The sequence below is a fragment of the Falco punctatus genome (genome assembly GCF_963210335.1).
Source record: "Falco punctatus genome assembly, chromosome: 4".
Taxonomy (NCBI): Eukaryota; Metazoa; Chordata; class Aves; order Falconiformes; family Falconidae; genus Falco; species Falco punctatus.
Genome location: NC_137583.1, coordinates 7,643,136 through 7,669,133, shown reverse-complemented (window position 1 = coordinate 7,669,133; position 25,998 = coordinate 7,643,136). Strand labels below are relative to the sequence as shown.

At 43.6% G+C, this 25,998-nt stretch overlaps 2 protein-coding genes across 4 annotated transcripts in view; one reads left to right on the top strand and one right to left on the bottom strand.

Moving 5' to 3' along the window:
- The window catches only part of GLYCTK (glycerate kinase), a 15,583-nt gene extending 9,181 nt beyond the window's left edge, over nucleotides 1–6,402 (bottom strand). The window contains exons 1-2 of one of the 3 annotated variants that reach the window (XM_080384444.1): nucleotides 6,311–6,402; nucleotides 4,711–4,888 (exon numbers count right to left, since the gene is read on the bottom strand). The gene's annotated coding sequence lies outside the window, so the exon portion shown is untranslated. Of the gene's footprint in view, nucleotides 1–4,710; nucleotides 4,889–5,626; nucleotides 6,152–6,310 lie in introns of those variants that run through there. The other 2 variants (XM_080384442.1, XM_080384443.1) reach the window with 2 other exon arrangements.
- Nucleotides 6,326–25,998, top strand: WDR82 (WD repeat domain 82). The gene is made up of 10 exons (XM_080384451.1): nucleotides 6,326–6,713; nucleotides 11,817–11,914; nucleotides 16,331–16,397; nucleotides 16,602–16,701; nucleotides 18,740–18,856; nucleotides 19,636–19,791; nucleotides 19,911–19,980; nucleotides 21,645–21,787; nucleotides 22,289–25,210; nucleotides 25,263–25,998. Exons 1-9 carry the CDS (start codon nucleotides 6,553–6,555, stop codon nucleotides 22,316–22,318), a joined length of 942 nt encoding a protein of 313 aa, XP_080240577.1. The 5' UTR covers nucleotides 6,326–6,552; the 3' UTR covers nucleotides 22,319–25,210; nucleotides 25,263–25,998.

Below are 25,998 nucleotides of genomic sequence, written 5' to 3'. Positions count from 1 at the left end.
TGTAACTCTGCTCCTTGTCAGCTCTCATTAGACACGCAGGCTCACTGGAGGCTCCCCTTGGAATGAGGGTGCTGCTAATGATGCCACAAATCCATTTTTATGTAATTTATTTATACAGTCTCAGGCACTGGGTACTAAATGTCATCAGGGAACAGCTATAAATCAGTGCTATGCGATCCATGGTAGATATTAACAAAAAATAAAACTCCTACTCATTTTACTAGGGCTTTAAAAACAAGATCAAGAGAACTGAACGTCACCCCACACCAAAGCATAGGCAGCCTTGGAAAGAAAAATAATCCACATGGCAGCTCTCAGACTGCTCCGTGGATGGTGGGTCTAGAAATGATGTAATTGCCAGTTAGCTGCTGTGTATTGCATGTGGGGAAATTACATCCTCACAATCCTGCATTTTCCTCTTCCCACTGCTGGCTGGGAGGAATCTGGGCTGGAAGAAGGGTCTGATATTGTGACTCATTGCTTCACGCACTAATCTTTGTTCCCCAGTTTCTCAGGGAAATCAGATAGGGATGAACGAGCCCTCTTCTATCTATACGGATATAGGGTGACATGTTACAGGCACTAGCGGGGCTTGGGTTTTATACCTTCCCTTTGTCCCTGGTCAGGATAATTTGGAGTTGGGGTATAGTCTTTTGAAATTTTTTCTAGAAGTTTGCACAAAGTTTAGGAGGAAAATGCTAAGAATTGCCTGTTCCAAAGAGAGCAGGAGGGTTGTAAGGGGTTTAGATTAATCCCCTTTAAATTAAAACTTCCCTAGCTTTCATTGATGAATAATGTTCACCATCTACATACTTGTTTGCGTGCGTTACCATCATAAGTTCTTTCTTCATAGGGCTCTTCCTAAGTCTGCAGGAATTTCCATTGTTAACTCTCACAACAAAAAGCAGCAAAACCCCAGTTCCTCATTTTCACTTTCTCTGGGAAAGAGGGAGGAAGAGGAGCTGGACTATGATAAAATATGGGCAAAGCGCTTATTCACATTACCTTTCATTAACTTTTTAATTAAAGCAATTCTGCAGGCAAGGAGCCAAAGTCAGAGGGAGACAGAAACAATCCAGCACTAGGGGCAGAAATGTGGTAAGCTGCCAGGTAAATTAGATGGTGGCATGAGACCAAAAGCGTGGACACAGGGGGGCAGAGTCTGAGCCATAATTTGGGAGTCACACTGGGGAAGAAAACAGTGAACAAATGAGCTGGCCATGCCCATGCAATGAGAAAAATGAGCCAGCACCTTGCTCCATGGCAGGTACTTGAAAACCAGAAAAATATTCCCTTCTAGGGGCCAGTCTGCCATCGCTGGGCAAAGCTGAGCTATTCCAGGTGCTGTAGTTGGAGGGTTGTTCAAGGCTTTGCATCACGGGCTTGTGGTTTTCTTGAAGTTGGGGCAATTGGGCTTGGTGCAGGCCAACCCAATCACACATCCCAAGCATTTCAGGTGCTGCAAGATCAGAGGATGCTGTATATTAATGCTCCAGGATGTCTAATTTAACTGAGAACTTCAGGAGTCTATGTTAGTTTATTTTTAATGTCATCGGGTCTTGTCTGGATTTCCCCTAGTGTGGCAATGATTGGTGGCTGGCCCACCGTGTACAGGGTCAACTCCAAAACCCCTGAGGGGCTTGGAAAATATTTGAGATGGCACTGGATCAAACCCCAATTGTTTGAGGATAATTTTGAGCTCGGGCTCTAACAGATTACATCTTTGTTACAGCAGTAAACCACCAGACACAGCAAGTTTTAGCAGTGTCTCTTGCTACTCGTTTTTCTTGCTGCATGACTTTCTTCTGGCCTCTTGGTACGTAAATTACCGTTAGATTCACCAACGCTTACCGCTTCCGTTTTTTATGCATTATCATGGGAGTTTACCTATGAAATACAACAGAGCAGAGATTTTACTGCCTTAAACTCCCATGTTCCCACTTATGGACACATCTTTTCTATCATTTGATATATCAACTTTAATTTGCCGGGTAAGCCCTGCATAAACTCAAACTTGCTGCTCCAGATGGTCCCAAAAGCATTACAAGAAAATTTTCCAGGAGATGCACTAAGCCCAGGAGGAAAACAAAGTGGTGAAGGTTTGTTCCAAGTGACTATTCTGGGAGGATTAGATGGGGGATTTTTCAAGACTAATCTCTTTAAATGAAAATTTCAGAATTTGATTAATTTTTTTAATCTGCACATGGATTTGCATAAAATTACCACACTGCCTCATTCACATTTTGTAAAAAAGAATATGTCTGCGGCTGGGATGGACTGGTCAGCTGTGAAGGGTCCAGTACACAAGTGGGCATGCAGGGACAGGGTGAAAGGTCCTTTTACTCTCACTCACTGTGGCGCTCCTGCATTCATAACTGGGAAAGAGGGTGATGGTGGACAGAAGCAGTATGGTGAGACCACAGAGCTGTAGAGAGGGTTTGCTAGGTGTGTAAGGGAGAAAGTAGGATGGAGTCTGAATATCTTTGCTTCAAGAATATGCTGAGCTCTGGGAAACCCAGGAGTCCTAATTTCCAATACATGGCTTTCTATATGTTTCTTGGAAAAGAAATATGTTGCTCTCATGACTGATTTACTCACCAGGAAAGTGTCAACATGGTCTCTTTGCCTTTGATGGGGAATGTAGCCTAAGGCCAAATACAGGGAAGCTAAGTGTTCTGTTCAGCATTTTATATATATATAGATCAGTATCATTAGTAAAAAAATTAACTGGATTTGACATATGCATCTTACTAGTTTTTCTAGGTCACACACCCTTCACTCTCTATCTACCTTTTGGAAATGATTTTCCCATGTGCTGGGGATTGCAGGGAAGAAAAAATTTTCACTAAAAAATCATTCTGTAGCTCAACGCAGAAAAGTACTACCCTGAAGCCAAGTTCATGCCAAGTCTACTTCCTTTCATGCTGTAATTTCTCAAACTCCCTATTTTGAGTCAACTTGCAATCAAAGTTGAGAGTCATTTAAAATACAGGGAAGGATCACAGTATTCTAGAGAAGATGAAAAGTTGCCAGCCTTGAGGACTGGAATACTAGAAAGGGGTCGAAATTCAGTACTGCAAAATACAAGGTCATGATCTTCGGGATTAATAGCAAAAAATTATGAGGTCCTCAGTTGGAAACAGCATAAGAGGAGAAAGAGCCAGGAATATTAATCAGTCACAGGATGAGAATTACAGCTGCCCTCTAGGCTGAGACAAGAAGCTACGGGGAAAGCAGAAAGCAGCAGATGTAATCTACCTTGACTTTAGTGAGGTTTTTGACACAATTCTCATGGGCATGCTGAAGAAGCGTGGGATGGGCAAACACAGTTAAGACTCGAAGAAAAACAGCTTGACCACTGGGCTCAGGGGGTAAAAATCAGTGGCTCAGGATCCACTTGACAGCTGGTAATCAACAGGGAATCTGTTGGAGTTCATGTCACCCTGTGGCTTCATTAGTGACCTGGAGAGTAGTGCAGAGTGCCTGATTTGGGGGAAGTGCCAATAGAGTCACCTTCCAGAGGAATAGTCATAAACTCAAGGTCAGGGCCAACAGAAACTTCATGATGCTCAGCAAGATGTGTGAAGTTTTGCTGCTGGGGCAGGATCCCCATGCATCAGCATGGCCTGGGAACCAAGTGGTGCAAGCAACTAAGGAGCAACTTAATAACAGCTACAACTACTTGAAGGGTGATTATAAGGACAGTGGAGATGAGCCCTTCTTGGTAGCGGCAGAAAGGAGCAATGGCCACAAGTTGCAGGTCAGGACGTTTGTGTTGGACATTAGCAAAAAGCTGTTTATCGAGAGGGTTGCATGGCACTGAATCAGGCCACTCAAAAAAGCCGTGGTCTCCATGCTAGGTGGTTTTCAGGATTTCACTAGACAAAGCCATGGCCAAGCCGATCTTGTGGTGGTGCTGGTCCTGCGCTGAGCAGAAGGGTGGAACAGGCAGCTCCAGAGGTCCCTTCTCCCTACACTCCTGTGATTCTGTGTTGTAAGAGCAGGAACAGTGTTCGATGCTCTGGAGCATCACGCTTAGTTTCAAGAGCCCATAAAGAGATGCCAAGTTGCAGGATACAAGTCCTCCACACAAGCCTCCAGACATAACTGTTACCCACCGAGAATCATCACTCCCAGCAGAGTCCAACAGAAATATATTCACTTGAGCTGTGTCATTTCCAGAAGCATCTCTCTGAAATTCACTCAACCCATCTGAGCAAGCACAGGTCCGTCTGTATTGTGCAGGTTATGGTGGTATCCACTATAGAAATGCATAGGACGACTGACTGCATTTGATCAATATTACTCAAGCAGGAATTAAACATTTTTTCCATTAACTAGGGGCATTATCCGTAATTCCTACTTAATGTGACACTTTGCTAGGAGGTCCAATTATCCTGCCAGATAAATTCCAGTTTGGTATAAACTGACAAACTGAGTTCCAATGATTAGGAAGAAAGGCAGAAGAAAGAATAAAAAGGGAGTGACAAAATATCAAATCAACAACCCACGGTGTTATACAACTCTAAAACTTAGCTAAGTACTGTAGGTGTTTTGAAGTAAATTGTCTTATGATGGTATTGGTGAGTCACCTTCAGGGCCCAGATGAGATAATCCAAGCTTTGATCATGCAATTTACAGTATGCAAGAGGCTCATGCTTCTCTAAAATCTCTCATCATATTAAAAATCAGTGGTAGGTTTGAACTGACCTGCAATGGGATAGCTGACCCTGAGACTCTCAGAAGTAAGGAAGGCGTCTTTTGTTGAGTCTCCTTAAGAGTCTGGTGTGAAAATCTGGTCTCTGTTTCAAAGTAAAAATTGATGAATCATTCCAATGAGGCAGTCCCATCACAGCATGGAAGGGTGAATCGGGTTAGATGTCTAAACCTGTAATGGTGAACTCTGGTAAGCAAACAGTAAAAGCAAGTAATCTGAGAAAAAAACTTTTGTTCAACTAAATCATATACACAGATAATTAACAATACATACAAAATAATTAAACATGTTTCAATGACATGGAAGCAGACCTTTGACAATAGTTCCCAGACTTACTGTTGTTTGACCACAGGAGGGCAATAGTATTCTAAAAGCAAAATCAAGCTGTTGCCGAGACTATGAATGGAAAAGGCAATCAACATTTATGAAGGCATTTTTTTCCCCTTCTTTTGATTCTGAGTTTCTAGGGGACTGAAATGAAAATAGATCTGGTGTTCTTCTAAAATTAAAATAGTGTGGTGCTATTTTAAATAGCTGTTTTAAAATTAAAATAGCAGGTCCTACTATACTCCAGAAATAACTTTTTAAGGTAAGAGATGAACAAAAACATGAACACAGAGCCTGACATCGAGATTCCCGATGGGAAAAAGTAACAGTTCCAGGGTGTCTGTGTTGGAACTTCAGAAGCCAAGGCATCTTTCTCAAAGGTGAAACGTGTGCTGCTCATCTTTTACATCTCATGTGGTGTAAAGCCGCAATACTGCTTGGAGGCCAGGTTTTAGAATAAAAAATACTGGGAAATTAAAAAAGCCTCATAATTGAACTTAAAGTAGGGGAGAAAGGAATGAGAAAGCGATCGCTGTGTATAGGAGGGGAACCTAACCCTGGCCTCGCAGTGGGTGCAGATACCTGCGGGAAAGGCCTCCCGCCGCTGAGGAGCTGGCTCTGCGATGGACAGGGCAGATCGCCTGGGGGGCGGGGGGGCGCTCCCCGCCATGTCTCTGCGGTTCCCTACGGCCCAACTGGGAGGTCGGCGTAGGCCAAGAGCCCCACGAACGCCGCTTCCTGGCCAGTTACCGCAGAAAACGCGGAGAAATACGTTAAATCCCGCACCGGGCACATTCTGCGCAGCGTAAAGCCCGCCCGGGGGTGGCTGAACGCGGCCGCAGCGCACAGGCCCGGCGGCGGGAGCGCAGCTTCACCTCACGTCCCTCCAGCCACGCGACGCCGGAAGTGACGCCCGCCAGCGGCGCGAAGCCGTTGCCCGCTTACGGGATGACGTCATGCCCTTCACCCCGACTCCCTCCCGTCACAGCGAGGCACGGGTGGGTGGGCGGTGACGGCTCGGCCTCGCCGCGGCCTCCCGACCCTACCTTGAGTCGCCCCTTCCTACCCGGGACCCCGCGGGGTCAAAGCGGGGCTCCCTGCCACACTCAACATGGCGGCCGGGTGCCGCCCGCTGAGCCCCGCCCCCCATCCCGGCAGGCCTTGCGCGCGTGCCCGCCCCCCGCCCAGCAGCCCCAACGCCCCGCCGCGGCCGAGCGCGCGCCCCCCCTTCCCCCTTCCCAGGGTGCCCCGCGCGCCGCCCCCTACCGTTCCCGGAGCAGCAAGATGGCGGACACAATGAGGAGGAGCCGCCTCTCCGCGGCCTGAGCGGGCCGAACTGAGCCAGAGGGCGCCGCCCGCCCCGGCCCGCCGCCCCTCCCTGTCCTCTGCCGATCCCCGCCGCCCCGCGAGGCCCTGCCCGTCCGCTCCTGCCGCCGCCCGGAGCCCCGCCCGGCTCACCTCAGCGCCGCCGCCGCCCTCGGCGCGGCCCGGCCTGGCCCGGCGGCGGGATGAAGCTGACGGACAACGTGCTGCGGAGCTTCCGCGTGGCTAAAGTCTTCCGCGAGAACTCGGACAAGATCAACTGCTTCGACTTCAGCCCCAACGGCGAGACCGTCATCTCCAGCAGTGACGACGACTCCATCGTTCTCTATGACTGCCAGGAGGGCAAGTGAGTGGAGTGATCCGGCCCGGCCCGCGCCTCAGCCGCCCCGGGGTGGGGGTCCCTGCCTTCGACAGGGCTGGGGGAGCTTCTGGGGCGGGGGGGGCTGTCAGGAACGCCGCCGTGGCCCGCTGCCTGTTGCGGCGTTTCGGGAAGAAGCTGTGCCCGGCTTCTCACCGGTGCAGCTGCACTGAGGAGGTGGCAGGTCTGGCAAGCTTTAGCTTTGCATTTGTTATTTTTTAGCGTAGGCTTGTAAGTGGAACTGCAACGGTGTCTGACGCGGCGGGAGGGGATTATAAACGGTTAAATTGGGGCGCAGAGATAGGAGCAGCATGGTTTTGTTTGCACCACGGGTGTCTGTCCTTGTTAGGTCAGGTAGGCTGGAGCCAGCGATGCTGATTTCCCAACTGTAAGAGAGCTCACTGTTTTGAGAACTAAGGAGTTGTTAAGCTTAAGGGTTGAGTCTGGTCACATTTCTGGGCTCTGGGTTGTTACAGATTCGTAAACGGACTTCACGAACTCCTCTGGGCCTAAGTCTTGCTAATTAAAACTGGAGTAATTGCTGTGAGCAGTCTACAGATTATCCATTTTAAACAACCTAATTTGAGTGTGACTTCTTGGATGAATGCTTTAAGCCAAAAGGTGGTGTGGTGTGTGTTTACTGTAACTTCTGAAACCTCCATGGTGTTTTCTGTAAAACCTAGTTCCTAAGTGGCATCTGGGAACGTTGCAGATAAATGTGGTCCTCTGTGTTTTGAATACTTTTCTTTAGTTGTGTTTCTATCTGTAAAGCATAGCTAAGATACATGTGTGATTTACATGTGTCTTCAAATGTTGCCATAATTTATATTTATCAAGGTGTTTATTGATTTCTGTTACTTAAGGGTAATCAGTTAAGGGGGGTGTGTGTTTCTCACTTAGCAGAGTTGACCAGTTTATCTTCTTCCATTGATCATATGATGCTCATCCAGTTTTATGGAGAAAACCCCAGAAATTTGCACAGCACTTGAGATACAGTGCTCTTGTTCAAAGGATAAAAATGGGTGAATAAAACCACCAGTAACACTTGCGGTTGATGTCTTGAAACATATGCAAAAGGCATTTTATTCTATGAAAGCTGGAACAAATTGTGTCAAATCATGTCATTATTCCATTAGAATCTTTCTCAGTTGGTAAGAACTGAACACTGGGCTGCTTTAAATTCTTTTGAAATTTAAGTTTTAGTTTTCATGTGTTTCTTGGTGTAGACATGTAATTCTGAGGTGAAGTGATTTTTATTTCATGAAGTCAAGACTAGTAAGCATCGCATATGTACAGAAAGTGAAAGAAAATTGGGCATGTGTGTTGTAGGGGAGACAATAAAAAGGACAGGGTAATGCAGGAATGAAAAAAAAAATCTAAGGAGTACCAGGAGGTAGATGTGTCAGCGTTGTGTATATTTTCTAGTAAACCAGGTATTCCTAATTCTCCTGCTTTTTCAAGCAGACCAAGACATCATACTTACTGCATTTGAAAGATTGCATACTGCGTGTTCTTTTAACCAGAGAAGTTCCCTTATACCAGTTATTATCTGTTATTTTACAGTTCTTTTTTTGCTTGCTTTACATGTTAACATTTTTGGTGTTCCCTGTCTGACAAGAGCGAGTTCTTATTTGAAGTTATTTCATTTTTGTTTATGTAAGAATAGGTAACTTTATACTTGTGGTGTCTGCTGTGGATAGTATTCTAGATCCTACTTACGTACAATAGTAGAAGGGCTGTGATGTTAATGCAGGTGGTATTGATTGCTCTTCCCCCTTCAAACTTGTAAAGAATAGTTTGATGGGTTGGGAGGCATTTAGTCCTTTCATCCCTATCTCCATCTAGTCCTAATGTGTGCTTTACAGGCAGCGGGTTTGCTTTAATTAACTTAAATGTAGAGGATCGATGGTTGTCTACTGCAGTGCTACAGGGCAATGAGAGTAGTTTCATCAAGGTTACCCCTGTTTCAGGATACATTTCTCCAGTGGTTATACAATTAATTTGAAAGTTTTTCATGTACTGTCAATAGACTTAGAAGTGTAACTGCGATGTTTGGAGGTACCTAGGGATGCAGAACACTTTCTGTCACCCTGGAAAGTTTTTATCTGTGAATTACTTTGTCACTAGAGATTAATGTGGAGATGAAAATCAAATCTGTGAATGATTGTTGTTGTGACATGGTGGAATTTGGCAGTTTCAGGCCTATAGTATTGGTTGTTGTTTTTTTTTCTTAAACCACAATTTTAAGGGCCTGGAACTCTCACCTTCTTGTATATGTCAGGAGGAAACATCCTGCTTGCTGAGTTTCAGTGTAAGGTCCTCTGCCTCATCAAATGGCCTGAATGTTAGAACTTTTCCCATGTAAAAGTGGCAAAATTTGGGCTTTTTTTCCCCCCCTTGTTAATGAGCAGTTCTGCTGGTAGAATTAAAATGCATCTGTGTGTTTATACTTTAGGTACACACTCACCTAATTTGATTTGTTTGCCATACTTAAATGAGCGATATAGCTATGAGAATTGTTACCAGTATGACTAAGCCCCATCTCAGTGAACTTCAGTTTCTGTAAGTGTCAGGACGGTTTAAACAGTGATGTGTAGCCAGGGGCTGACGGGACAAGATTACCTCTGTGAACTGATTCCCTTATCTATTTTCTGAGCTTTGGCAACCAGCTTGAAAAATTTGTCCTGCTTCTTCATGAGCATCCGGTAATTCTGGACCTGAGATTCCACCTATAGTTCAAAAAGTGTAAACAACTACATTCATGTTATTTTTTGTATACCCATTTGCATCACCAAATACCTCCACAATAGGCTGTCTCAGAAGCATAACCAAGAGTCTTACCTGTGTGCCTGTTGGGGCTTAAGAATGAACTCTGGAAACTTTTAGAATAGAGTTGTGTGTTGGGACATAACAGCAGTCCTTGAGGCTGGGAACAGGAAGGCTTGTGGCTGCAAGTTTATAACCCTGGTATGATATAATGGCGGCCTAGCAAAAGTTTAGTTTGTATTTTAGTATGTTTCAATTGTGTATTATTTATACAAATAAAGAGGTGAGAGGTCTGGACTCTTAGCTGTGGTGTTTACTAGATGTATCAGCCTGGTTTTGGATGATGGTTTTACCTGCAGTAGTAGTGATATGAACCAATGCACAGATACTATTACAAACCTCGCCCATTTTGTCTCATCTTTATAGCAGATTTGGCTGCAATCTCATAAAGTATTTTTCTTTTGCGATACTGCTAGATTTGCAAGTAGGCTGGATAGATTAACCTTTTAGCTTGGAATTACGTTTAATGATTGGGATTTGTTTAAAAAAATATGTAAAAGCTTTGTTTTCTTGTTTCTGTTTTTAAATAGTCAGTTGGGAACAGGCAGGCAGTCTTGTGTGAAGTGACTGCTTCTGCTTGTATTGGCTTACATGAGAACTTCATCTTTCTTAAAACTCAGAAGTACTTTCATTCTTTTTGGTAAATGTGCTTTTGTCCATCTGTTGATTTTTATTTTCTCTGTGTATATTCTTTACTGTATATTAATTTATTCTGGATAGAGCTTCTAAGCTTTAAACTTTTCATAGGTATGGAAGAGCCAGACTAGGCATGAGAGTCTTGGCATGTTTTGAGGTTTGTGCGGGTTTTTTTCAGTGTGATTTTTTTTCAATTTGGTTAGCAGCATAGCTGAGGGAACTACAGAGAGCAGTATACAAAAGTATTTCAGGCATAACGTTACCGAATTTTGGTGTCTAATTTTACATTTGGTGTGTTGTTTTCAATTTGTAGCATGTTTGCACCTGAAAATTGATTTTAAAATCTACTGAAGGAACTGAGGAAGAATCTGTTGAGGTTTGGTCCAAGTGTATAGGTGGTTTTAATTACACTTCCTGTATTAGCTTTCAGTTAATGGAAGCTTGTCCCCAGCAAGTTCGTTTGAAGTCAGAACCCTATGGCTCCTGCTGTTTGAGAATTAATCTTTAAGAATGAATATCTGGTTTTGTTCTGATATGAACTCATGCTCCTATTTGGGTGTGTCAATTTGAGGCCAATGAAAACAAGGAAACTGATAAAACTTTTCTTTTGGCAGCAGTATTGGTTTAAACCATTCCTGCTGTTTGTTTCCATTCCCATGCTGTTGCCTTTGGTTTGTGTTGGTAAAATATTTTGTGGGCCTCTGTAATTATTGGAGTTATGAAGTTCTGGATTAAAAATAACTCCCGGAAGAGACTGTATTATTTCTGGTGTTGATCAGTACCCCAGTTGGTTGACTGCCCAACTTTGAAACCTCTGTGTGCTACCTCAGTTGAGGAAGAAAAGGGAAAGAGGGTAGTGGAGACCTCGCACTGCTTAAACAGATGCTGCTGCTGCAAGGCAACACCTACTAACCACCTACTTCCAAGTTTACTTTGCAATTTAAATTTCTAGTACTACAGTACATCACTTGCTTACCCTAACAATCCGGTTCTGTATGTTATCTTCACTCTCACTAGAATATCTTTAATTCTGTTGCAAAATGTTACGTTTGAGTTTCATGCTTTAATTAAGATCGGATATGAATATAATTCTGCAGTAGTTTGAGAGTCCCTGTGTTACCACTGCTTTTATAGACTACTAGTATATATACGTCTTTGTGTTAATACCAAGAAGCCCTATTCTGAATGAGACACCCTGTTCTAGGTTTTGAAGTAACATAAACCAAAAAGACAAATTATTCTCAATCTAAAATAAGCAGCAGATGATTTAAGAGGTTTGGATAGGCAAGGGAGTGATGAGGCAGTGCTGCTTGACATTACGGGCTTGTTATGCTGGCTCCTCGTATTCTTTCTACAGTAGACATCATGGTAAAAAGAATTTTTGGAGGAAACTAATAAGGGCATTTTTCAGGTGTTCCAAGGAACTCCTCAAGCCTAGGGATGGTCTTGGGGAAAGCACCATTTGTTTGAAAATCAAATACAAAAGCTTTTCTTTCTTCATATAAAAACATTTGACTCCTTGAAACAATCTTGTAATATCTCAATAAAAGCAGGCCTTGTTAATGTGGTGAGTTTCGGTTTGTGCTTTTTGTTGCAGTGAGTGCAGTTATTTCTGCTTCCTTCTGACAGACCAAAGAGAACACTGTACAGTAAGAAGTATGGAGTGGACCTCATCAGGTACACACATGCTGCCAACACTGTCGTGTACAGCTCCAACAAAATAGATGGTAAGTGATCCACTGGAGTTGAGCATATTTAATCTCCTTGCACTTAAAATTACATGCCTGGATAAATAGCTCTGAAGAGTTGGGCAAAAATTACAGCAACTTTTCAGTGATAAACACGCTGAGGCAGAGGAATTAACGTTCAACTCCTACGCACAAACTGTGATATTCCCTTGAGCATGCTGACATGAGTTTTGTTCATTGGTGCAATAACTAGGGGATTAAACATTGTTAGTGCAATAAAAGTTCAGTTCTTGATTCTGCTGTTCACTTTGCTGTTTGATACCAGTGCTGTCAGTCAGCCTCTGCCTTAATTTCTTACGCATGAAAGGAGGTAGAAGAAGCGTGTGGCCAGAAGGTGGGCTAAACACTGAAGCTCTCTCTGGTATGCACACAAGTCAGCTGCGAAGGAAGGGAGGGCAGGAAGTTCAGGTAACTCAGAGGATCACCAGCCAAGCCTGGAGGAGGTCACAGAGCTCTTCTGAGCTTAGCTTTGGTTCTGTTAATCTGTTTTTCCCACGGGATAGACAGAATGCCCATTTTCACACAGTTTCTCCCCAGTCAGCATTGGAGATAGCTACGCTCTGGTGACATTGAAGGGCTTCTAGAGCTATGTGATGGGCTCTCTATTAATGTATTTGAATTTAATTTCAAATTTAAGAACTGGCACAGATAGGTACGTTGATTGTTCCTAAGGTTGGAAACAGCTAGTGTAAGTTTCAAATTTTGCCTGTTTTGTTTGTTGTAGCCAGTGTCTGAGAGTTTTCCAGTGAACAAGTTCTGTTAGCATAGCACTTTATAAATGGGTTTTAACATAGTATTTGTAAACTCATGATCATTTCTGGAATAGTGGGTTTGTTTAATTTTTTTCCTTTGCAGAGATGGAGCTTGATAGTAGAGATACCGGTGCCCTGTGGTGTCTACTAGGTTACTTAAGGAATTTTAAAAGAATATGAATTTAGAGCAGATGGAAGTCAAGAGTTAGGAAGTCAGGTTAAACTAGAACAAGCTGGGCCTGAATCTAGAGGAACAGGGAAGTTTTGATGGAATTGGATTTCATGATGTAAAAGGATTAAAAGCATGATGGGAAGCACTTGCCTTTTTAGTCTGTTTCACAGCCTACTTACTATTTTTTATTAAGTTATTACTTTGTTATGTTACATTTCTGACTTGGCTGTTATTTAATTTACAATTCATTAACAATTGACAATTTAGTGAAGCATTTTTAATGCAGTTTTGAATGAGTTTTTATTTATAAGCATTGATAAGCCTTTGAAGAACCAAAACCTTAAAGAGTCTTCATCCTGCAGGGTAGCATTATGATAAATACTTAATTAGAAGAAAAGAAAAAAGATAGAATGTGAAAGTATTTGTTGCTGTTATGAACCGCAAGGCTAATAAAACCAGCAGTGTGTTCTGTAGGGGTCCAGATACTCTCTAGTCCCTAACGCATGCAGTCTTAGGGAAGGAGCATTGTATTTAACATGTTACACAGTTATTGGGAGGGAAAATTAACCCAGGAATGTTACACTTGCTGGCACTTGTTCCTGAGCATTTATGTGTTGGAGTTGCTAACAATCCACTTCCGCTTCTGAAGATTTCCTCAAGACCTTTGAACTTAGTTCCTTTTGCCTGATTCCAGGCTGAGGTAGTAGTTTGTACAGTTTGAGGGTCTATGATACCACCCGGTACAGGAGATAACTGTACAGGCCACTGCCTTGCCTGGGACAGAGCGCTGCCAACAAAAAGGATCACAAAGGATCACAGTTCCCCATTGCTTCCCCTTTAGCAAAGGAAGATGAAATTCTGCATGGATACTTTGGAAACCAGGTAACAACAGTTCTTGCAGGAAAAACTAGAGATGTGTATTAACAGCATGCTTGAAGCTTATCAATTCTAGCCACCACAAGATGTGACACTGGTGTTGAGGCTTTATGTTTTGGACAGTAACCTCACATTACTTGGAGCCTTTCAGAATGGTATGTCATCAGCGTCATGTTTCCAGCTTGATCAGTCAGCTTTAGTTTTCTTGTCAAATTCTGGAAGGTGGTCTAGGACTCTAATCTTAGCTTGATCAGAAACCTCACGCAAAAATGGTAATTTGATCATTTTTTTCACAGAAACCAAATGTTGCTGAATGAGCCTTTCAGAAAGCTCTGAACACGTGGTGGGTTGACCTTGGCTGGATGCTGGGTGTCTACCAAAGCTGCTCTATCACTCCCCTCCTTCTGCTGGACAGGGGAGAGTAAATATAACAAAAAGCTCACGGTTTGAGATGAGGGCAGGGAGATCACTCAGCAATTACTGTCATGGGTAAAACAGACTCAACTTGGGGAAATAGTTTAATTTATTACCATTCAAATCAGAGTAGGATAATGAGAAATAAAGCTAAAAGTTAAAAACGTCTTCCCCTCACCCCTCCCTTCTTCACAAGTTCAGCTTCGCTCCTGAATTCTCCCACCTCCTTCCCTGGCAGCACAGGGGGACAGGGAATGGGGGTTGCAGTCAGTTCACACTTTCTCTGCCACTCCTTCCTCCTGAGAGGGAGGAGGACTCACTCTTCCCCTGCTCAAGCGTGGGGTCTGTCCCATGGGAGACAGTTCTCCATGAACTTCTCCAGTGTGAGTCCTTCCCACAGGCTGCAGGTCTTCAGAGACTGCTGCAGCTAGGTCCCTTCCTTCAGGAACAGACTGTTTCAGCATGGGTCCCCTGTGGGGCCATAAGTCTTGCCAGTAAACCTGCTCCAGCGTGGGCTTCTCTCTCCGTGGGGCCACAGGTCCTGCCAGGAGCCTGCTCCCTCACGGGCTTCCTACAGGGTCACAGCTTCCTTCCGGTGTCCACCTGCTCTGGCACGAGGTTCTCTGCTGTTAACCTCCGTGGGCTGAGTGGGACAGCCTGCCTCACTAGGGGCTTCACCATGGGCTGTACGGTAATTGCTGCTCTGGTGCCTGGAGCACCTCCTGCCCTCCTTCTGCACTGACCTTGGCATCTGCGGAGTTGTTCCTCTCGTGTATTGTCACCCTTCTGCTGCAATTTTTGTTGCACAGGTTTCGGTTTCTTTTACCCCCTTCTTAAATCTGTTTTCACAGAGGTGCTACCATTGTTGCTGATGGGGCTCAGCCTTGGCCTGGGCAGTGGTGGGTCTGTCTTGCAGCCAGCTGGCATTGGCTCCATCGGACATAGCGGGAGCTTCTAGCAGCTTCTCACTTAATTCCCCCCTGTAGCCCCCCTGCTACTAAAACTTTGCCATGCAAACCCAGTACAATACAGTAGCCTTTACGAGTGTTAAAATGCTTTGTGCATATTGCATTCTCTTGGCTCTTCTTCTTCCAAGTCAAAAGTAAAAATGCCCTTTTCCCTCAGTTTATCTTTGGAGCCTCAGCAGAACTTGCTACAGCAGTAGGGAGTCTCTTGGCACTGTGTGGTGCAGATGCATAACACCAATCTCATCCGTCCAGCAACAGCTTAAACTAGTGACGTAACTAGTGTGAGAATGGATTTTGCTGATGCTCTTTTCAGATATCAGAGGTTTAACTTGTGCTCTTCACGTTGCGCTGTTCAGATGGATCTGCACATAAAGATTAAAAAGTGGCTTCTGTGCTTTAGTAATTGTTCCTTCCTACAAGGATTTATTTTAATCTTGGGAGAAGGTGGTTAACAGTGTCTTCCAAAATTCTGGGCTACTCTTTGTATGTTCACCTGTACTTGGAATAAAATTACCATCTAAGAAATGTTGTAGGTGCTGCTCTGATTTATTCAATGTATTTTTAAGATTGCTTTAAGTGGACAAAGCTTTAGATTACTCCTCTGTCCTCTTCCTAAAGCTTAGCTGCTCTAAGTGCAGGGAATGTGTGAAGCTGTTGATTGTCAGATTGAAAAAACAGAAGAGAGATTTGCTACTTTTTAATGGTCTTGTCCTGGCTTTGAAGTTCATGGTTTTATTTTTTCTTTGGCTAAATGCTAGAATTTGCACATTTCCTATGCTTACTGTTTAGTTGGAGACTTACTTGCTGGATGTGTATGTGGGTAAGAAAGACAGAAGATTCATGTGGTATAGCAAAAAAAAGTGGTAGTATCAACTTTGTAAATTTGATACTCTGTTTTGTGGGAATGATGGAATAAAACCTACTAGTACTTCAATTTTAGTGACTTTGAAATTAACTAGCATAAATCACATGGCAGGTTGCCTTTAAGGTGTAATATGACTTCGGACTGTGGGAAGTATCTTTTTCTGGTGTCTGATTTCCAGTTCTGCCTTGGAAACCAAGTTGTTTTATGTCTGTTTGACTTGAAATTGAGTGGCCAGACTTACTGTGGCAAGATTACCATTGCTGTGGGGAGCAAGTTTATTGTGTGACCACTTTTAGATAACATTGGGATGATGGTATAATAAAGTTTATGGTTTGTTTATGTTTTCAGATACAATCCGATACCTCTCCCTGCATGACAACAAATACATTCGGTATTTCCCGGGACATACAAAAAGGTAAGATGTGGCTTGGAGACAGTACAGGAGAAATTGCAATAATGATTGTAGTGAGCTCGAGTTACATTACACTCGATTTGCTCTGGTTTTTGCTTTGCAGAACTGTTCATGGTAATTATGAGCTTGTACACAGCTGTTGAGGTAGGCGTTGCTCCATTCACTTCTTTTGTGTGTCTCTGATGCATGTGGTCTTCTGTGTTCTAGAGTGGTTGCTCTTTCAATGTCTCCAGTGGATGATACTTTCATTTCTGGATCCCTTGATAAGACTATTCGACTTTGGGATCTCCGCTCTCCAAATTGCCAGGTAGGATATCAAATTAATGTGTATAGTGTGTTGCATTTTTAGTTAGAAGCGTGAAAAATGGTTGTGTGCTTGTTATAAAACAAAAATACTACCAGAACTGAACGCTACTGATCTCGTGTTGATGCCTTCCTGGAATGCTGAAGGAGCCTCAGTCAGAAGTATCTGCAAAATATGTATGTCACGTTGTGTAACATCTCACACTTTCACCTATGTCTCTGCTGGAGAGGTACTGGGAAGAGCAAGAATAACACCCACAGATGATAAAACAAGAGAAGAGCTGGGTGTCATCTTGTTCATCAGGCTGCTACCCCATGCAGACAGTGTTCTCTCTTAGCCAGCATCTTTCCTGGGTTGGGAATGCATCTCAGCTGAGTGCTTATAGTATGTGTTTAAGATTGATGCCTTAATGCAATTAAATTTGAAGAAACTGATGACCTGAAGTAACACAGCAGTCATATGGTCGACCCCCTCCTTGCATCGTCTTTGTTCTTCATCAGACCTTTTTGTGAGCAGATTTAACTTTCTAGAAAAGCAAAACCCTATTTGTTTTTATTTATCTTGCTGGGATACTTCGCTTTTTTTTAGTGGAAGCAGGCATTGTATGCTGAGAAAAGTACCAGAGCTGGCAGCAGGGGCAGGAATGAAAGCCTAGGAGTAGAAACTGCACCTTTTATTGGTGATGAGCTGTTTTGTCCTTCTATCTGGACATGTAGTGTTGTGCTCTCATATTTTCCCATCTCACTGGAACCATTTTGCTTACGAGAGGGCTATGTACTTATTCCAGATGATGCAACTGTAAAGGAAGAAAAGGTTATATTTCTTAGAAAATGGTTTTATCTGTCTTAAAACTAAACCTTTTCTGACAAGAAATCTTAATTTTGCCTTTCTCTGGGAGTATGCCTTTAATGCCAGTGTGTGAGTTTCCCTTGGGACGAATCTCGATCTCGAAATTGCTACAGATGAGATAGGGCTGTAAATTCAGCAGCAGTTCTGTGATTTATGATAATGTCTGAACTTGTAAGAATGGTAAAACTAGGACTTGTAACAGGAAGCTGCATCCAGCAAAGTTTGGGAAACAGATTAAGGAAGTGTTAGTTGTAATTTTCAATGTCTGCATGAGATGGCAGCCGTACTGCCTAGAGATACTACCGGGAGAACCAGAGGTGTCTTGACTTGTGAGGACCCTGAGTATTGGCTGGCTTACAGCCTAGCCTTCAGAGATTGCTGGGAAAACTGGCCTAAATTGGAAAAAAAAGCGAGTAGGAGAAAAGTCTCTAGACTTCTCTAAAGAAGCATGGTATTTCAGAAACACAGAAACTTTTTCTGTGTATTTTCAGTTTAATCAAAGATGTGTTCTTGTTTATGTGCATAGTTACATAAAGACATTTGGCTAACATGCACAGACCTGCCAGTCAGGATACAGAAAATTATGTATCTTGTTGGCTTTTACCAAATTTTATCAAGTCTTTTCTACTGTGACAGTTAAGGAAAAAATAACATTAAAAATAAGCACTGATAGTAATCTTTTGATTTTAATGTGAGGTCTGTTTGCTTCCAGAAGGTATGAGTTTTCATTAAACAGGCATGGAAACTTCAGCAGTGGTGTTCACTGGAGATCTTGCTGCTTGCTTTCAGAATGCCTTTTTCCCCCTCCTTTGCAACAAGTAATTGGTAGAGCATTGCTATCAGTCCCAGCAGCAATGTTTTGTGGCACTGTCTGGTATAGTTATTAATACAGTCACGTCATCCTCCTTTCTCTGGGTACTTTTCAAGTGGATGATAGCTCAAATGAGGGCTTGATTTGTTCCAATGTAAACTTTGTTGTTGCAGCAAACTGGAAGCTCTGTATGATGACCTGAAGCAGTCATTGTTGCTTTTGAGAAGCTGATTTCTGACCCTTTGTAAAATGTCAATATTTACAATTGAAATTCAGTTGTTCTGCCCATAGACTGCTGTCCTGCTCACAGTGGGCTGAAAAGGGCAGTGGTAGAAATGTGAACATCAGTTTCACAAAATAATTTGGACTGCTATTTTCTAGGGTTTAATGCATCTCCAGGGGAAGCCTGTGTGTTCTTTTGACCCAGAAGGGTTGATTTTTGCGGCTGGAGTCAATTCTGAAATGGTGAAGCTTTATGATCTCCGTTCTTTTGACAAGGTATGCTGCCCTAACTTCTTAGGCTTTTTAGCTTGCAGGTAGTAGTCTAAACTCAGTGTTCAGGACCTGGATTTCTTTACTCCAGGTTACTGTCTGGGGTGCCTGCTTGGTATTGAGAGATTTTTCAGTGAGTAAACATCTCTGACAGAAAGGGATGCATTCTGTCACCAAATCCTGAAATCCGCTCTTGAACCAATATTATACTGCTAACTCTTTTAACCTGTTCCAGGCTCCTGTTTAGGCCTTTTGTTATTGTTGGGTTTTGGTGTTTTGTTTTGGGTTGGTTTTTTTTTTTTTTGCTGCTTACTTTGGAAGAACACTGGCAAAGATGGAGCCAGGATTGTCAGAAGGGATGGAAATTTCAAAGACGACTGTAATTGGGTGGGCAGCTGAACTGGCTAAGCACTGAGCACAGTTCCATGGTTTTCAAAAAAGTCAGATGACAGTAACAGTGGCTCAAGCTCTTTCTCTAACTTCAGTTATCAGCCTTCATCCTACCTTAATTTCTGCTGTTGAATGTGGTACAGTATGAGACTGTTGGGTATTGAAGTGCCCTGCTGTGGCTCTTCTGAGCTGTGGAAACTGTGGATCGATACTTCTTTGAAACTTACACGTGCAGTGATGTGGTTTTGCCATGACACTTTTATTTTGGTATCTTGGAATTAGAGATTTTCTTTTGAAAACTCTTAAACTTCTTCTGGAGCTAAGGTTAAAGGCAGACTCTTGTTAGCAGCAATGTATGCAGAGTCTGCATTGCTTTTCCCATTTTTTCTTTGAAGGGGCCATTTGCTACATTTAAGATGCAGTATGATCGAACATGTGAGTGGACAGGCCTGAAGTTCAGTAACGATGGCAAACTCATCCTCATATCAACTAATGGAGGATTCATTCGACTCATTGATGCCTTTAAAGGAGCTGTCCTGCATACGTTTGGGGTAAGCATGTTGCCTGTGCTACCTGTTTGAAACCTGGTGTTAGTTTTGAAAGCAAGTGCCCTTTGGTTGTGAGATTGCTGTGGACACGCTACTACATATTCTTCTGTTTTGTGTCGTAGGGTTATAACAATAGTAAGGCTGTCACGCTGGAGGCATCATTCACACCAGACTCTCAGTTCATCATGATAGGTAAGATAATTCTTCTTGGAAAGAATTCCAGTGCTCTGAAATTAGGTGTGCTGTGTAGGATTAAAGTTGTGTCTGTTGGGAAGCAGAATGTATTTAAATAGTACAATGCAGCTGTAAGCTTTCTTTGCGTTGAGAGTTTATGTCAGTGATCCTCACTCTGTGATGTACTTTTGTGCTGCCTCAGAGTGTTTTGGGGCTGTATGCTGTGGTCTGCCCTCCACTGCCTAATAAGCAAGATACCTGTCTGTGCTTGGGCGCTTGGTCTCCTAGCCTCGTATCTTTGTACACCTCTCAGGGACATTCCTGCACAGATGAGATGCTGGGCAGCTCTGTTTTTGTTCACGTGGCTCTTGTAAACCCCCATGTCTGTGGAACAAATTCTGCTTAACCCTTGATGGAAGCAGTAGGCATCATGGCTCCCGGCATATGATTCCTCTGGCCCAGGCCCCCTTCTTCACCCCCTGCAGGATGGACTCTTGAGTGAAGTGGGTGGCAAAAAGCAGTTGCAACTCCTGTAAACCCTGGTGCTGCAGGGTGGGCACCCCAGGGTAAGCACTTCAGTCACTCTGCTGCCCAACAGGACCTGTGAACACAAGTTAAATGCATCTGTGTGGTGCTTGCTGCCCTCTCCTAGCATTTCTTTTTGTTCCTATTTATATAGCTGGTACATCCAATATGTTTAACTTTGTGGTAATTGGTATCTGGATCCTCATTTTTCCTGGATGAGTGATAGTCTTGCAAGACTTGGTGGGTTGTTTTTTTTTTTAGTTCTGGCTGAGAAATTACTGATTGAAGAGGAAAGGGGGTGGGGTTCTTTGTTTAGTATGTCTCTGGAGAGCACTTTATTGCACATATTTACCTTCCTGTTTTGCCCTTCCAAATGAAAACTGTAGTGGATGAAGTTCCGAGATACTTCCTTCTGTTCAGTTTTTACACATGTAAACAAGTTATAACTTGTGTGTCTTAATTTTTCCTTTCTGAAAAGCTATATATATAATAAGTACAGAAGCGGAAGAAAATCCTTTGCATTTTTATTAGGAATCCTATTCAAAATGAGACTAAAGCAGAATTGAAGTGTAAAAATGTTAAGTGCCCAGCCTCAGAGTTTACAAAATGCCATTTTTAAGTGAAAAACCTGTTCTGTTGTAGCCATGTGGAGAGTCGACTTCTCCAGTGAGGCTTCTGGTATTTGGCATAGTGTGTTGAAATCTGGTTACCTTCAATGGTAAAGCCTTTGATTTGATTCTGTTCCTACCAAGTGAAATATTTCTCTTGTGTGTTTGAACGGAGAACTTGGGTGTGAGAATCATTGTTTCCACATCTTTTGGCCTCTTCACGCATTGGTGCAAGTTGGCAAGGTTCTTTGGATGGTGTCAGCTCTCCTTTTCTACTGGGTGACTGTAGTTGTTAACCTTTTTGCCAGAATAGTGTTGCACTGTGTTGCGTAGGTGAGTCTGCAGTGCAGATACAAACCTGCTGTTTAGATACAGGTGTGTAAACTCTAGTGGTGTTTTGTAAGTGCCTTAGTGATATTTTGAGTTTTAAAGGTTAAGTGATGAAGACTAGACATGCTTGTTGCTACAGTTCTCTGACAGAAAGGGTTAGGTTCTTCATTTTCTCTGCTGACCTCTCTAATGTATCTTGTTTGCTGCTCCTGCCTGCAGGTTCGGAGGATGGGAAGATTCATGTTTGGAATGGGGAAAGTGGGATGAAGGTGGCTGTGCTGGATGGGAAACACACAGGTCCTATAACCTGTCTGCAGTTCAATCCAAAATTCATGACGTTTGCTAGTGCATGTTCCAATATGGTAAGGAAAGTGTTTTAAATTCCTACTAGCTCAGTGAGGTGCTGACCCTTTTAGAAATGAATTTGAGAAGGCTCAGTGTCACTAAGGGATGTTTCATTGGGCTTTGGTGAGAGCCAGGCTGCTGTCTGCTATGCCTTGATTGCACCTTACCTGGCCAGTAGATGTGTGGGGCAGCACACCTGGCAAGCCAGCATTTGAACAGACACATGAAAGCAGAGCAGCGAGTGAATGCACATGCAGAAGTATGAGTTCTTCAGGTCACTGTACATGGCTGGGGTTCGCAGTTTGTGTAAGACTGCTTGCTCTGGAGAACGTGCAATGCAAACCGAACCAGCCTAAGCGAGGATTGTAACCTTAAACTGCTGGGAGGGTGCCACTGCCTCTTTGGTAGTCTCTGCCTGTGTGCTTATAGAAGGTAGCAGTGATCAGCTCCTGCGGTATGCTGTAGGAGAGATTTGTGTTCAGCTCTGTAAAAGATGTTCATTCTTTCCTCTTTTGTAGGCCTTTTGGTTGCCAACTATCGACGACTAATTCCTACGCTGCAGCTGCTGTCAGATGACTTCCATACCAACAGCAGTACATCATTGCAAGCATAATATTGGAATTGCCTAGGTCTCCTAGACTGTGCTCCTGTTCCTGCGTATGTTTCCATATGTCTTACCTCTTATCTGCTGCATTCCTTTGCAAGGACTTCTCCACTCAGCCTCCGAGCATGTTCAGAAGTGGCATGCTACACGTTTTTACCTTCCAATCCATGCCCAGCAGGCTTCAGCTGAAGTTGGAACTGACAAAGTATTATTTCTAAGAGCAATGAAGTCTGTTTTATTTACAAATATGTTTGTGGCATTTTTTGTAAGCTGTAATTGTGTGTTTTCCTTCTGTAAGTGCACAAGGCTATTGACGTTCCAAGGTGGAACGTGCAGTTCCTTCCCATAAGTGCATGTTTTTCACATCTGGGATCTCTCTGGTTTCACTGCAGTCCACAGATGCAAAGTTACTTTTGTGCCAAATGTTAACACTGACAGTTTTCAACTTAAACAGCAGATGCTGGGTTCTCTTGCAGTGGAACACGCACCAAAAGAGTGGGTGACTGTAAGTACATATGATACATCCTGTCATCCTTTTTTTTTTTTTTTTTTTTTTTTTTTTGGCAATTGAGTGCGCAACAAACCATACAGGTTTTGTCCACTGCTAGAGCTTGCCAAAGCCTCCCTGCTGTTTGCTGTGCCAGCATCCTGGAGGGCGCATACAGTACCGCTGAGGTCTGGTCAGTGTCCCAAGCAATAAAGGAGTCTGTCAGCAGGAAGATGGAGAGACCAAACTGAGACTGAAAGCACAGTCTGCCGGTGTATCTTCCTTATGTATAATCTTGGCTGATCTTGTAAATACTGGGGGGCGGAGGGCAGTGGGGATGGGCCATATTTTTTTACTTTTAGATATTAAAGAATATGATGTGGGCCAGTATTGTGGGGTGGCTAGGCTGTTTACCTTCACCGATGCAGTTTTCCCCTCCTGGTTTGTAAATAAGTTCCATTAAATTCTCCCCACACCAGGGTTAGACCTGTATCTCTTTGTTGATAAAGGTGATGCGGTAAGTTCATCATGCATTTTGTTACAGATCCTGCAGGTTTTCAACGATAGCCCTGAAAGAGCAATGCTTCCTTTGTCAGATGGTGTCTTCAGAACTGAATTTTAAAAACCTTACATGTGACTGTGCTGACTCTACTGTGGCCCGGCTCCAAGGAGTGCCTCTGCAAGGAGATGGGAGGGACGTGCTCTCCTGCTCCAGAGGGGCTTGTGGGTGAATGGCACAGAAAGGCTGGCCAGCTGGTCTTCAAGCCTGGTTCCAGTTTCTTTTTCCTGGAGCGCTGCATTGATCAGATGCATCCACCAGCAGGCTGGGACAGGCTCGGCATAAATGTGGTGTTCATTGTGGTTCTTGCCTTTCCAAACACGCTTGGTTTTATGTACTGGGTCACAACTAGGAACGTTGATTCTTTCCCTTGCCCAGGCACTTGTGCTTCCCCTTCCTCCTAAATGTGAAATGCTGGTAAGGTGACAGGCACAGTAATGGGCGTGCTCTCTGCTCTCACGTGCCAGTCCATACTGGAGAACCATGTTTGAGCATTTTACCTTCAGTCAGGTGTTCAGATGTTCCCCTGTTACAGCAAAACTTGTCTCAGCTGTGGGGTCCTGTATGTAATTCAAAGCATATCTCTCTGGAAAAGTAAACTGGCTTGGGGAACAGCTGCTTCTGTTTTGCTTTTCCTTGCCTTCCCACCGCCTTCCACCTCCAGCCCTTGTCAGCTGAAATATGCTGTGCTATGAGCTGGGGATGGGGAGTGGGCGCTTCTCCACTGCTGGTTCCTTTAAAGCAGCAGCGCATGCTGAGCTGCAGCATTTGCCTGTGCCAGTCAGCGGGAGGACCGCTCAGTGAGGAGTCTGATAAACTGGATGTTTGGATCAGTGCTGTGGTTGAAGCTTCTCCTTAGGCTCTGTGGCTTGCCGTTGCTGAGGCTGATGCACGCCTTCAGAGCCATTTCTAACGGCGCAGGGCTGTGATGCGAGTTTGCCAGCCTGCAGACTGGAGGAGGGAAGAGAGCAGCAGACTGATGCTTTTGATCTTGCTGAACTGGCTTGCTGTCGGAGATGCAGATGAGAGATTTATACCACGACACCAGCATCCCTCCTTCCGTACTGTCCCACCACCAGCACCTATAAATGCCCATCATGATGGGAGATGATTATCCCAGTCCTTGCAGTTGACTGCCTTTCCACAGCCACCTCTTCAACTCAGTATTGCTGCGTTTCAGGCTGCTGTTATACCTTTGGCGTTGCCGTAAGCAGCTGTATTTTGCAGTGGTTTTTAACATTACAGGTATTTGGAGTTTGTAGTGCATTTTAACAGTTAAACTTCAGTCTTCATCTGAAGGGTCATCTTTCAGGGTTTTACCAAGTCTGTTGCCTGAGGAAGTGAACAGATAGCCTCCAGCCATTTTTCTTGTTATTTTTCACTGGGAGGCGTTTGGAAGTCTTTTATTCTAAAAATGGTCTTTGCTAATGTGGTTTGAGCACTTGTCTAAAGACTTGTTCAGCTCTCTTCAGCTTGCAGTGTTGTAAAATATTGTGTGTTGCAGCATGAAATCTTTTAAGAAAAAGAAGAGCAAAGCATGATCTAGAAGGACGCGTATACTAAGAACATCACTGGCTTTCTGGAGTGGGGTAGATTCACAGGTTCATGTGCAGCACAGCACCAATGCTGAGTTCAAAGTGAAAGCTGAATGCGTTCCCAGGGCCAATTGCCACCCACATGGGTAAAGACCTCTTTCTCGGTTGATGTGGCATGGAGTGTTTTCCATCTGCCTTTAAAAGAGAGAAATTGCCAGGTATTGTCAAGGAACTTGTGTCACGTGTTTCTACAAGGTTAGACAGGAAGGGTGATCTACAAGGTTAGACAGGAAGGGTGATCTACAAGGTTAGACAGGAAGGGTGAATAAAACTTTTAGCTTCCAGATTCTGTGTGCTTCTCTAAAAGTATCGGGACTGCAGTTCCTGTGCTCTTCAGGGCAAGCAGAAATGGACCTTGTTAAAAACGGCACTCCCAGGTCTAATGGAGTGTCCAGTCTTAGGCAAAGCCAAGCAGGAACCAGCATTCCCCCTCTGAATTTGACATTTAAAGGATTAATTCCTCCATGTGTTCTTTGAGATTAAGACCTTCAAAACAAGGGGGAAGTGAGACTCAACAGCCCACCTCTAAATAAGCCAGTGGTGGTGATGGAGCTCATCTGCTTAGGCTGTAGGAGATTTCTAGGTGTAATTCTCTTCTCCAGGTTAGTCTTTTGAGAGATTTTTATTTTTCTTCTGAGGTTCCCAGGTCCTTGGTTAATGTCCCAGCACCTGCTCTGGGGGACACAGGAGCAACTGAGTGAACAAATTTGGAAGCGGCAGTGTATCTTTTCCAATGCCTCTTGACTGTATTTGCACTTTAAGGGACTTCACCTTGGTTTTGGGCCAGGGGCTAGGATCCCAGCGAGCCTTTTGGAAAATGGTCTCTTTGGTCATGAGCTGGTATGGGGAGTTTGACTCCTAGATGCTATCTGCCAGATGACTGTAAATAAGTTTAAGTCAAAGTATACTTTGTCACAAGATACTACGTATGTGAAGAATTCAATGTTTTGGCTGTTACCAATAAATATTTTGTAGACAGATCA

What these genes read in the sequence shown, in the direction of transcription:
- WDR82 (XM_080384451.1), top strand. Translation starts at nt 6,553, where the DNA reads ATGAAGCTGACGGACAACGTGCTGCGGAGCTTCCGCGTGGCTAAAGTC. An exon ending in TATGACTGCCAGGAGGGCAA is followed by an intron (nt 6,714 to 11,816) that starts GTGAGTGGAGTG and finishes TCCTTCTGACAG; the next exon opens with ACCAAAGAGAACACTGTACA. An exon ending in TCCGCTCTCCAAATTGCCAG is followed by an intron (nt 16,702 to 18,739) that starts GTAGGATATCAA and finishes GCTATTTTCTAG; the next exon opens with GGTTTAATGCATCTCCAGGG.